Raw genomic sequence first — 13,042 nt, forward strand, 5'->3', positions numbered from 1 at the left:
GTGTGTGGCACTGCTTCCCACAGCGGGTCCAAACACTGTGCACAAAGCTGTAGCACCTCGGCTTCTAACATTTCTCCCTATTTACAAAACATTATATGTAAAACCCTTACCCTGGTAACAGAGTTGCAATCAGAAGTTGGGAAATTGCTAAATAAAGCCCATTTTACTGCTTAACTTCGAGGAAAACCATAAAATTATCAGTCCTCCCTTTCCTCAATATATTTCCTTCGCAGTTTGCGATGCTCCGTGGGGTATTTCGCTATGTGAACTCCGTGACGGTTTGGCTCCAAATTATCCGAACATAAAACTGAGCTTATGAAGCCTCGCTCGGAGCTTGTGCGGACCCTTTTTGTTGGCACAGACTTAAAAAGAACCTTAATAAACCTTATAGGCTTGAGGGACTTTCTGGTTGCTGGCACTTGCCAGCCACACTGCTCAGGTCCCTCTCGCAGCGCCCGCGTGGAAAGCGGGCTGGAACCACAACCCGGGGATTTTATAGGGCTGGATTACCTGCCCGTGTTGCCTTCTTCCTTCCCTGGGAATCTCAGAGCTATTTTCTTTGAAAGCAAGCAGGTGATGCTGCAAGGACACTCACAGCTTAATGCAGCTTGATCACCCAAGATTAATGGACATGGCCAAAAATAATAGGGTCGGCTAAGAGGGAGCCAGGAGGGCCATTTCCTTGCAGGGGGAAAGGTCTGATGGGATTAAAGCTGAAGCACGTCCACCCATGTGCAAGTGGAAAGCCTGGCACTCCGCAGTCCCGACTCCACGGATTTTCCTTAAAGCATCCATTTCTCCTTGGGATTTTATTACTACCTCCAATGATGCTGTAATTGCTCATGTAGGGCACCAGGCCCGAGGTTTAATCTGCATTTCTCAAGGCCTGAGCTCTGTGAGGGCTGCCCGTGTTTGCACAGAGCTCGGCACAACAGGCATCCAGTCCTGGCTGCATTCTGTGGTCGCTGTTTTAATTCAAGTCACAATAAATAATAATGTCAGAATGGAAATAAATCTCCCATGTTTGGTCCATGGCTGATCCTTCAGCTTGGTGCGTGGTGAAGGCCCCAGCTGGGAAGTTTTGCTGCATCCCATCTTGTGTCTGATTCTGTACCACCCCTTCTGGCTCAGTTTCAGTTCAGTTTTCAGTCAGAGCATTGGGTCAGTACAGATCATTTCACCTTTCCTTTCATTCTGAGCCTGGTCACTGATATGAAAGATACTGCACAGGTTTATTCCCTCAGGCCTCTCTGATCTGCATCGTCTGGAGTGACCTAGTGCATCATTTCTTCATTTCTTAGTTACCTTGGCTTTATCAGGAAGCTCGAACTCCTGGACAGTAATTATTCAGTCAGAGCATAACTGCTTAATAGCACTTAGGCAGCCAGTGACTACTGAAAACATTGCTTACCATACGAACTGAAAGAATCAGGACAAATATCTCACACTGTTTATCTTTTACAATTAACAAGTTTTCATTATGGCTGTAAATTATCATTATCATGACACAGTAACAACAAACCAGCAAAAGTATAGAGCCGTGTTGTTAACTCAGATACAGCTGACATCCCTTTGCTTTTCCATGTTATGTATTCTTAGACCACTGCTCCATGCCAGTCCCTGCAGCCAAAAATACATCAAGAGCCTAAAAAAAGTAAAATAGAAACATCACTTCAAAATTATTTCAAACAACATATTTCCTTTTCTTCCTTCATAGAGAGCCACAAAGAGAAGGGGAAAGATTAAAACTCACCAAAAGCATTGCTTAATTCCTCACCAAGGTGCAAGTAAATAAAATGTGACACAGTAAGTTCAAATCACAAAGAGTTTTCAAGAAGGAAAGGTTAATCATTTCTGTCAAACGTTGGAAATGTTAAATGGTTTTTAAATCAAAAATATGGGCACCACCAGTGACTCAAGCTGTGCTTTAGACATGTTTGGGGTGATTTTTTTCCAGCGGTCAGTGCTTGTCCCTCTCATACCTTCTGTTTGTCTGAGATGAAATCGGGAGGCAATAAATGGAGCGCTTACTAGAGGTACCAGGTATTTCAGCAGCAAAGCTATTTGTTCAGAAGGTACAAACTCAGGCTATTTGGAGAACCACAGACTTTGGGATGTGGAGCTCTGCAGCACAAACCAGGGGTGCTGGACCCCCTCCTGCACCCCCCAAGTGCCCCCACAAGTCCTCAACCCACAGGAGAGAGGGAGAGCAGGGGGAACAGGCAGGGCATGGTGGGAAACAAGTACTCAAAGTCACTGCAATCCCCCCATCAGCAGCGTTCATGTTTCATTGTAATGGCTAAAATGACTCTCAAATGAGGTCAGATTATAGGGCCAACCTAATTCACTTACACTGATGTAAATCCAGGTATCTGTTACAGCATCGCATGTTGGGGCTCACCACAGAGTAAAAGCTGCTGATAACCCCCCAGCCCCCGAGGATGAAGAGAAGCAGATTCTTCCTGGCCAGACCCAATCCAAAGCCCGCTGAAGTCGGTACAAGATCCTTCAGCTCCAGTGGGTTTGGGATAAGGCCCGCAGTGAGCACTGAGCCAGCTCTGCTGCCAAAACGCAAAATCCTTTTCCATTGGCTTTGCCAGTTTGGTGTTAATACATGTGTGAAGGAGCTTGGGGCGGGGGGGGGGGAGAAGTTTTTGAGGGTTTGCTTTTTTTTAAACTGAGGAATGATTTCACCCTTGCCAGCGTGTGGACTTTGTGCAAAAGAACAGGAGAGGAGGCGGGAGATCTTTTACTGAAGCCGTCAGCTCCCTGCTGCAGCATCCCAGCAGAGTGCGAATGTGTCCATCACAGGGACCCCAAGGTCTCTAAGCCCACGTTAGTCCCCTCTCTCTGCTGCAGAAGGACAAGTCTGGAGTCATTGGTGAGCATCAGTACAGAGGCCCACTCTCCAAATCCAGCTGAAACGTAGGAGGAAAATACCTCTTAGACACAGGTGAGCCTCCCACCCCAGTATAACAGGACCTGCTGCAAGCTGGTACCATTTTTATCCCTTTTCCCTAATAAACATGCCCTGAACTATCCTCCAGTCTTCTCTGCCATTCAGCTCTCTCCCCACTGCCAAGTTTTTTGTTGCATGCGTCCCATACAAGATGCTGTTGCCCCTTTGGCTTTCCAGGGGAAGGGGTCTGCCTTCCTGTGGCTTTCAGAGCATGTAGCCCAGCCGGTCTTGGAATTAGACTGGGGCTTTTACAGCCTGCCACAGTGTAAACAGTTTCAGTAGGGCACATGTTATACGGTAAGATCATCCGAAACCAAACATTTTCCCACTGCACACAATAAACATCCATAATAAATTGCATTATACAAAATATATTTATGGCTAATTTTTTAATTTAAACCACCTGGGAAATTTTTGTTAGACTGGTTGATATGAAGGTCTCAGTATTCTGGTAATCTAATGATATCTAATAGACAAAATAGTATGATGTTACAGCAGTCTCAAAGCTTTCATTTTCTGTATCCCTCTCAGAGATCAAACTGGCAGAACTCATATTTTTTGAAATTTTATACATAATTGGTGATGCAATTGCCAAAAATAACCTATTCATAGAAGTCTTGCTCTTCTGGTTTCTAACTTACTGTAATCACGGAACAGAGCAGTGCAGTGCTTTGCAATGGAATATGGGTTTGGGTCAGGGAGCAAGGGCTACGGTTGTGTGGCAGTTTCCATTCTGCGGATTATTTTACAGGCAATTTAAATTTAGTTTGGAGCTTAAACAGGGCTAAAATGTAGTGCACCCATTCAGACATATAAGCAATTCTTCAGAAAATGAATAAAGCTGTAACTTGGGTATATTTCTTTCCTGAACCGAAATTTTGCTCCAATATAAGATTTTCTAAACAAAAGCTATTGGTGTCAAAGGAGACAGAGTGTTTTTGTTGCATAAATTAAGCCCAGACCTGTAATCCTTCCACCGTAAAATTCACATGCTCATCACAGATCAGCAAAGATTTCCAAAAAGACTCAAGATCATCTCAGATCTTGTTGAGCCAGGCTCTCTTTAGTCAATACAAATCCCAGCTCAAACCGTGCTGCGTATCTGCAACGAGCACTGGCAGCTTGGTAGCTGCTGGACTCATTTTAAAGTGCAGCCCACAGCTTTAGGTACTTCCTTGCCTCCTGTTGTTCCTGAGACTTGGAGGCCATGTGGTACATTTCAGCCTTAACTCTGAATTTCCTTTATTCGGAGATCAAACTTTGACACTCCCTTAAGGTAGTGGGGGTCATGTCGTTGTGTATATCCTACTTTAAAAGATAATGCTTCACTGAAACAGGCCTCGGTATTAAACCCTGAAATAAAACGAATTGTATTTCACTTCCCAACTCTTATTGCTGGATTAACTCACGTTTCTTTCTCTTTGTTACATATTTAGCACCAAATACAATATTCACTGCAGACTAGCTTCCCTCCTCCCACACGTATCCGTGGCTGCCCTTTCTTCCAGCAGCACTGGAGAAGGCAATGCCTCGGCATAGCCTGGAAATGCAAACAAAAGGGAGGGAACATAAAGTCAATGAATGATCATGCAGGGTTGCTTTGCACCCTAAGCATTTTGAGTTTTGTTATTTTAGATGGCAATGCAAAGAGACAGAGTCCTGGGACAACAACATCCACTCCTCCTTAACATCTCCATCCCCTTTCCCATCTTGCCATTTATCTGCCAGCTAACACCCCCCCCAAAAGCCCCTGCAGCCATGGGAGGCCGGGAGGTGCTTCCTGGTGCTCATTTGTCCGTATCATGATCTATACTGGTCTTGTCTGGTTCCTGCTCTGGGTGCTAAGAACTGCAGCAGTGACCAGTTGCACATGGTGGGCAGGAACCCACTGGAAACCCATCACAGAGCAGTGATCAAACCTGTGACCCCAGATCCCCTTCTTTGTACCCAAACCTCAGCACTTACACCCTATTCCTTCTTCCCATCTTTGTAAAACCCACCATTGCCTTTGCCCTCAAACCCATGGACAGGCACTCCTGAGCCCAACACGGCTCTGAGGAAGCCTGTGATCCAGGTCAGCAGTGCTAAGGATGGAAAAGACCTTGAGCCAGACGTTGGTTCTGCGTTGTCTGAGTTGAGCCCGGGTTTTTTTAATGGCCATTTAGTTTTTAAGTGCATTCCTGTGATCCCAGCCTTGAGTTTATGTCTCCATATGAAATGGCACTGCTTTAACTAGGTGCATAGATTATAAAACCAGGAAGAGGGGTCTGGTCTGCCCTCCTGTACAACACAGGCTACAGGAATTCCCTAAATTAATTCCTGTTTGGATTAGCTCATATCTTTTTAGAAAAACAGCCAACCTTAATTAAGACAAAGGAATTCCAGTGATGCTGAAATCCACCCAGGTCTCAGTAAATTGTTTTACTGGTTAAATACCTTCACTACTTAAAATATAAATTGTATTTCTAATCTGCATTTGTCCAGTTCTAGCTCTGTCTACTGAATAACATGACACTTGCATCTGCTGGTTTGAAAACCATGTGGGATTAAACCTCTTTCTGCTCTTCGTAAGCCACTCCTTGCCTAACTAAACTGAAATGATGTAAAACTGATTGTATTAAATTACAGTAAAAGAACACTGACTTGCTCCAAAAATTACAGCAAACCTAGTTAAATTTTAAATAAACAAATATTATGAATTCTTGGTTGGAAACCTAAGTGTCTGAACAAGCCCTTCCAAAGCTAAAGTACATTTGTTTAAAGAGTGGTTTACTACAAAGCAAGGCAATTTCTGTGGACAAGGTTTCATTAGCTGAGATTTATAAAACTCCATCTGCTTCCCCACTGCCCTTTCTTCATCTATGCTGGGCTGGAGCAACCAGCAACACTTTTCTTTCATCCACCACATACCTGTCCTGGCAGAAAATTCATCCCACTTTCTCCTTCAGCAACTCAGACAGTTTTATCAGGGAGCTGTGCTCCCTGCCACAGATACCTTCTCTGTCCACACACCTCGACTTACAAGTGAAGCCAATAAATATTTTACAGTGAATACTCCCACCATGGAAGCACACAATTAGTGCATTTGGGAGGCATCCCAGGGAACAACATATCTCTGCAATATATACATATTTATTTATACAGGCTGCTGTATCTCAACCCCGTGTTTCCTATATGCATCCACAGCATTTCAGAGCCTGTGTGGATGCACAGATATTGGTGCCAGGACTACAAGCACCCGAGGAGCCCGTGCCCATCACAATCCATACACTGTACATACATTAATTGCAACTACAAATATCAAATGGATTTACCTGCCTTTCTTTCTGTATGTGCACACATAGATATAGGAATTATATATATATATATACACACACATATATCTCTGTGGCATAAACAGAAAAGTATGTTATGAACACACACATATGCCCACATATCCAGCAAGCACAGCCACATCCACACTTATGTGCACTTAAATAAGTAGGTGAATAGGTGAATATGAACACTAATAGCCATTTATGGCAACAACAATGAAAGCTGTCCCTGGAGCCTGCCTAGGGTATGGCAGCCAAAATGATTGAGTATGTACAGGGCACTGCTGCAGCAATGGCACTCACATGGGCCTCCTTTTAGAAATGATTAATATTTAACTGACTTGGTGAACCTGGCTTTGGTTTTAGTTATGATTAGATAACAGGGTGCACAGAGCTGTCCCACTAAGGACGTGGTGGGATGTCCGAGCAGCTTCCACTCGTGCTTCCTGAACAGAAAGTGAGAATGGGAGATATGAGACAGTAAAAAAAACCCCACCCGTGCTCAGCTCCGTTTGTGTTTGTTTGGAAAGAAAAGGGGGAAAAGCAGCCTGAGAGGCCGGTGTAATAAGATGCTGTAGCTTTCATGAAAGAGGTGAAATAATTTTAAACACAGACACACAATGAGTTTATTTATTTAGAAAGTTGTTAAATAGAGTCTGGGAATTCAAATATTCAATGTTGACATTGTACAGAGCTGGCAGGGAGCCAGCCCCGGCTCTCCAGAGGGACCCAATGGCCACGGCGCCCAGGCCCTCGCCCCTCCCAGCCCACTAACTAGGTAAAAGCCATTAGTTATACCCACAAGCAATATCTGAATCCGAGTCAAATAATGTTGCCTCAGCCAGCCAACTTCAAAGGCGTGTAAGTGTGTTTGGCTTTTTAGTGCTGGAACTGCAGCAATATGTCACACTTTTGAAAGAGTTTTGTAAACAGTTCCTTCCCCTTTGTAGAAACATTTCTTAAGTTTCTTGTACCCCATGTAAACAGCGTTAATTAACAAGGGTTACATTTTTCATTTACAAGCAGGGCTGTATTAATAACGAGCTCTCCTTTCGGACCGTCCTTTTCCTTTGTGTCCTTTCTCTGCCCAGCACCCCGGTGTGGACGGGGAGCAGCCAGGAGGCACAGCAGAGCTCGGCCCTGGGCTCAGCTCTGCGCGGCGTCACCTACTGCAGCACCACAAAGTTGATCCCAAATTCAGTTGGCCCTGAGTAAGAGACAGCGGGAGAAAGACAGAAAGTAGGGAGAGAGGAAAGGGAAGAAAAAGAAGGAGGAAAGGAGGAGAGGAAAAAAAAGAAAAGAAGAGAAGAAAGGAAAAGAAGAAAAGAAAAGAAAAGAAAAGAAAAGAAAAGAAAAGAAAAGAAAAGAAAAGAAAAGAAAAGAAAAGAAAAGAAAAGAAAAGAAAAGAAAAGAAAAGAAAAGAAAAGAAAAGAAAAGAAAAGAAAAGAAAAGAGAAAAAAAGGATAAAGGAAAAAAAGAGAAAGCGAAAAAGACAAAGAGGGAGAGAGAAAGAAAAAGGGAGAGAAATGAGAGAAGTAAAGAAAGAGAGAGGAGGAGAGAAGGAAGGGCAGAAAGCGGGAGAGAAAAGCCACACGTGCACTCTCTGCCCTGAAAAGGGTTAATGAAGCGCCTGGTGAAAATGTGCCCGGCATATAATGGGATTGTCTGGCCCGTCCCCGCAGCCTCCCGTGCCCGCACCCGCCGCGCAGGAGCCACCCGGGGACAGCGCCGGGGCTGCCGCCGGGCCGGGCAGTGCCGAGCCGAGCCGAGCCGAGCCCGGTGCCGGGGCGGTGCCGACCGGCGGCAGCAGCGGCGGGGCCGGGCCGGGCTGGGCCGGGCGGGGCGGTGTGAGAGGGACCGGGGTCACCGGCACCGACTCCCCCCGGCGGTCCAGGAGCCCGGAGTGGGAAGTGATGGTAAAGCGATGGCAAATAAACAGCCTCGCCGAGAGGGCCGGGAGCCGGGACACGGCAAACATCTCCCTGCTCGAAAACAAATTCCCGGACAGAGTCTTAAACAGGCAAATAAACTTGCCGGCTCTGTTTTTCAATCAAGCCTTTTAAGTACTAGACTGAGGCAAATTACAGGCGCAGGAAAACCTGCTGAAACTTAGGAAAGTGTTATTTTACTATCTCAGATGGTTAGAGGGATCTGGATCTACCTTGGCTGCACTAAATTGCCTGTAAAAAAGTGGTGATAAAGTGTAAAAGTAACAAGTGCCTCCTTATTCACGTGTGTTCCCCTAATCTGATCACCTTCTGTCTCTTTATGAGGCTACTGGGTGGTGGCTGGGGCTACCCCTGGCCGGCTGCAGGGCTGCGGCGGCCCGTGCTGGGGCGGGGGTTATTCGGGGATACGGTTTCACCAGGAGGGCACAAACCCACCCGAGTGGAAAAGCAGCTGCCCCGAGGGCCGGGGATGCCCGCGCAGGTGCAGCGCGGCTGCGGGAGGCCGGGCCCGCACCCCCCGGGCCCGCGCCCCGCACCGCTCCCCGCACCCCGCACCCCGCTCCTCACCGCCTGCCTCCCGAGAGCGTGGCGGGGAGACAGACTCGACCGTGTGTTTGCCCTTATTTTTACAGCTGGCCATTTAAAAAATTCACTAGCTATTCCCCGCGTGGCTCTTTTTCTTTCTTCTGAATTATTTTTCTTTTTTACTTTTTTTGGGGGGGGGGGGGGCAAAGCCTCAAAATTATTTTTTTAGCGATTTTTACACTGAGGTCAAGAAAATGCTCTTAAGCTGTTCTCCCTTAATTAGGAGGGAAAAGCTTTCCTGGGTACTGGCGACAGTCACGCAATGGGGGCAATTTTTGTTTCACGCACGAAGCAGTAAAAGTGAAATAACACAAGAAGTGCGCTCGATCCCGATCTGTACCTTTTTGCATGTAAGAGGATGAAGGCTACAAAATATTTTCTATTCCTAACTCAGACAGAAAGAAATGAAAAGCTAAAAACTTTTCCTCTCGAACGACTAAATTACAGGGGTCGCCTCCAACCCTCCTTCCACTTGCCATGAAACTGAGACGCTCTTCGGGGGGGAAAGAAGCAGCTTTTCGGAATACAAAAAAGAAATAAATACCGGCTTTTTAAATATGATTTCCTTTATGAGTCGATTGTAACCGAAGGATTACTTAATGCAACGCATCTGTCTTGGGGGGGAGGGGGGAGAAAGTGCTGCTGCTGCTGCGAACGCCAAGGCGCACAAACTTTGCAGTCGATCGGATCTCGCCCGCAGAGCCGGACTCGGAGCCGGAGCAGGAGCAGCAGCAGGAGCCCTGCATCGCTGCGCAGAGAGCAAAGCAAGGGAGAGACAAGGAAACCTGACGGATTTTGTCGGGGACGTGAGCTTTTCTTTTTCCATAGTTATCTCCAAAGCAAGAATGGCAACCTAGAGATTTAACAATATATTTGTTTTCAAGTCGAGGGCGCTGGATTATCCACTTTAAAATCACCATAATCAAACGCAGGTTGCTGCAGTTGTTCAGGTTCACAGAAAAGCTGATGATGATCCAGAGACATCTTTTGCTTCCCCTTTTCCACGCTCCTCTATTTTTTTCCCTTTCACAAATAAAGAGTAAATAAGCATCTGCTTTTTACGTCACGCAACTTATGTAACATTTCATCTCACTTTTTTTTTTTCGCCTGCCCGTTTTTTTTCACTCGAGAATGTGAGTTGCCATCGCCATGGATATCAAATGAAACTTGCCCAGATGTGTCAGAGAAAATAAAGACATCAGTTGCTTTTAAAATAGGACGCGAAAGCTGGCGAAGTTTTGTTGTTGAATCCCTCTTTTAAAAAAAAAAAAATGAAAAAAAAAAAGATAGAGCCCCAACATTGCAGCAGTTAAAAGCAGAGATCCCTATCATAAAGGAGAAACAGATGGGGTGAGCGTAAGACAAATAATTAAGTAAGTCGGGCTTTGCGTGTGGACGGCCGAGCCCTCGCCTCGCGGAACACAGACCTTCGGGCGGCCAAACTGTATAAAAAAGTGCTGGAAAAGCGCCTGAAATTACAACATTTACATCAACTTTTAGCGGGTGACTCCAGCGGGCTGGGAACCGCTCCGCGCTGCCCGGCGGCCCCGCTGTCCATCCCCCCCCCCCAAAACCGCGCGGGGCATCCCGGCCACGCGGGGCGGCTCCCGCGGCCCCGCCCGCACCGCGCTGCCCCGCACGCCCCACGCGCGGCTCCGCGGGGCGCGGGGAGCCGGATTTTGGCACAAGCCCGCGGATGAGCGGGGCAGGGCCGGGGCGGAGGGGTCTCCGGTAGCTCCGCACCGGCTACCTGCGCCCGCGCCTCGCCAGCCTCCCCCGCGGAGCTGCCGCTGCCCCTCCGCGCACCCGCACACGCACTCACCGCCCTCCCCCCGCACGGCCCCCGGCCCTGCGACAGCCCACAGCGCCCACTATAGGGCCCGGAGCCTCTCGCACCCCCCCTTCCCCGACCCCCCCCCCACTCCAGCCCCCGGCAGCAGCAGCAGCAGCAACTTCCAGCGCTCGCCACTGAACTTTTCCTCAACTCCTTCCCCACCTCCCGCCCGCAGCCCCCGGCCCGGCTCCGGCCGCCGCACCCCCCGCCCCGGTCCCGCCGCCGCCCGCCGTGCCGGGCCGGGCCGAGCCGAGCCGAGCCGGGCCGGGCGGCGCGGAGGGGATGCTGCAGGTTGCCGGCGAGCTCCGCGGCGCACCAGACATATCTATGCAACATGGCAGAGAGGGGAGGGTGAAAAGCCAAGAGAAAGGGGTATTGCACCTACTTGCGGCCAGCTTCCTCGCCCTGCCCTTGGATCGCATGCTGCCAGTCCCGCGGCCGATGCTGGCGTGGGGTTGGGGTGGGGGGGGGCTCTTTTTTTTTTTTTCCTCCCGGAGCTTTTCCTCTTTTTTCGCTCCCCCTCTCCCTCTCTCCTCTCCCTCTCCCGCACACACACTCTCCCTTTCTCTCAATCCCGGCTCGCTATCTCTCCAGCATTGTCAGTTTGGACACCTTCGCACATGCGCACGGGCGGCTCCCCCCCGCTCTTCAACATTTCAGCGCCGCCAAAAAAAAGTTTGCAGCGATCCATCACCGCCGGTGGGGACCCTGACAGCCGGCACCGGGGCCGGGACGGGCCGGGACGAGGCGGGCAGCGGCCGCCGGGCTGCGCCTCCGCGGCCGCGGGGCAACCGCTCCGCCGCCCGCGCACCCGCGAGGGGTCACGGCGGGGGAGACCCGCGATCCCGCGGGGCAGGGGGTGGAGGGGGGGGAAAAGTGACACCTTTTTTTTTTTTTCCCCCCTGCCTTTTTTTTTTTTTTTTTTAATGGGATATTAATACTGTTCTGGCGTCTTCGCAACGTTTAAATAGTTTACTCTCACCCGGCAGCAATTACCGTAGATCTCTCCGTATATATAGGCAGGGAGATATAATTTGATTACATGTTTTATTATGTATGCGTACCATGAAATCGTACACTTTCCCAGCGCGCACGCTTTTTCGCCACCTTGAACTCGGCTCAGCCACCACCAGTTGGGCAGAAAAAAAGCGTTTTAAAAACAGTAACACCGACCGCTCTAATCTGTTTTAATTACAGGGTTTGCCAATCAAAGAGGGAGCGCGCAGAAATTGGGAACTCCTTTAGGGGACGGCTGTGTCCGAGGTATGAATCAATCCAAACTACGTATAGATTTTCCCCTGGTACAACCTCCTTGCATTAAACAGTTTTGTTCAATACCTTCCATGCGCTATTTATGTTCCCATTAATATCTGTTGCAAATCCTGCCAGACACCATAAAAGAAAATTACAATCTTTCAGACTCGAGGCTGCGCCAGTACATACACGCTGCTCAACTTTTTGTTTTAATAAAATCCTCAGCATCGCCCCTTCCCCCTTCAGTCTCCCACCCCCGCCGCCCCTGCTGCCGGTGCCGCGGATCGGGGCCGCCCGTGGAGCCCCCCCCCTCCCGGCCCGGGCACCCCGACCCCACCTGTGACAGCCCCCGACGTGGGGCGGGGGCACCGCGGATCCCACAGTGCTGCCCCGAACGCCCGTCAGACGGGCGCAAGCGCTTGAACCCGCTCTGCGGAGCCGTCCTTGATGCCCGTCGTTATTTTTAATTTGTGACTTAGATTTAGTATATTTTTTAGGACCGTGTGCCCACCACACATCCCCCCGCAGCCGGGCAGGGGTGCACCCAACGCCCACCGAGAAGGAGGGGCAGGAGGGGCAGAAGGGCAGGGGGCTGCCTTCCCCTGGCCCTTCGAGGTGCCCAGTCTGGGCTGTCCCGGGCGGAGCTGGGCCCCTCTGCCCCGACAGGCTCGGGGAGCGGCCACGGGCTGCGCGGGGGATGCGCGGCGCAGGGCCGGGGGCCGGGGCTGCCCTGAGGGTCCTGACACCACCCTCGGGGTCCCGGCACTACCCGACCCCAGACCTCGCTCGCAGGCAGCGCCTCTCCTTGCGGGGCTGCACCGGGATGTCCCCGGATCACCCCCCTCCGCACCGACCTGCGGCGCCGGTTCGCTCGGGACAAATGAAAACCCCCGTGAACTTTGCAAAACTCCCCGCGCTTCTCACACGCCCCCCTCCCGCGGTTCAAACAGAGACCCCCCAAAGCCTCCGCCCGGGTAGGGATGCGCGTCCTTCCCCGCGCCCGGGGACCCGCTCCCGCTCGGGCGGCCGAGCCCCGCGCCCGGGCCGGGGTTGCAGATGTGGGTTTCCCGGGCGGGCAGCCCTGACCCCGGCCGTGCCCCGCTGTCACCGCCACCTGCCCGCCGTCCCAGTGGCCCCGGGAGCCCGG

The 13,042-nt window shown here is 50.0% G+C and overlaps 1 protein-coding gene across 6 annotated transcripts in view; it reads right to left on the reverse strand.

Annotated features, from left to right (window-relative positions):
* MECOM (MDS1 and EVI1 complex locus) overlaps positions 1 to 11,193 on the reverse strand; it is a 333,649-nt gene extending 322,456 nt beyond the window's left edge. For all 6 annotated transcript variants that reach the window (XM_032698113.1, XM_032698110.1, XM_032698107.1 and 3 more), the window contains exon 1: positions 11,027 to 11,193. In XM_032698113.1, the coding sequence (XP_032554004.1) occupies positions 11,027 to 11,063 (37 nt within the window). In that variant the 5' untranslated portion in view covers positions 11,064 to 11,193. The remainder of the gene's footprint in view (positions 1 to 11,026) is intronic.
* Positions 11,194 to 13,042: the final 1,849 nt, after the last annotated feature.

Source organism: Chiroxiphia lanceolata, chromosome 10 (assembly GCF_009829145.1).
Source record: "Chiroxiphia lanceolata isolate bChiLan1 chromosome 10, bChiLan1.pri, whole genome shotgun sequence".
NCBI lineage: Eukaryota > Metazoa > Chordata > Aves > Passeriformes > Pipridae > Chiroxiphia > Chiroxiphia lanceolata.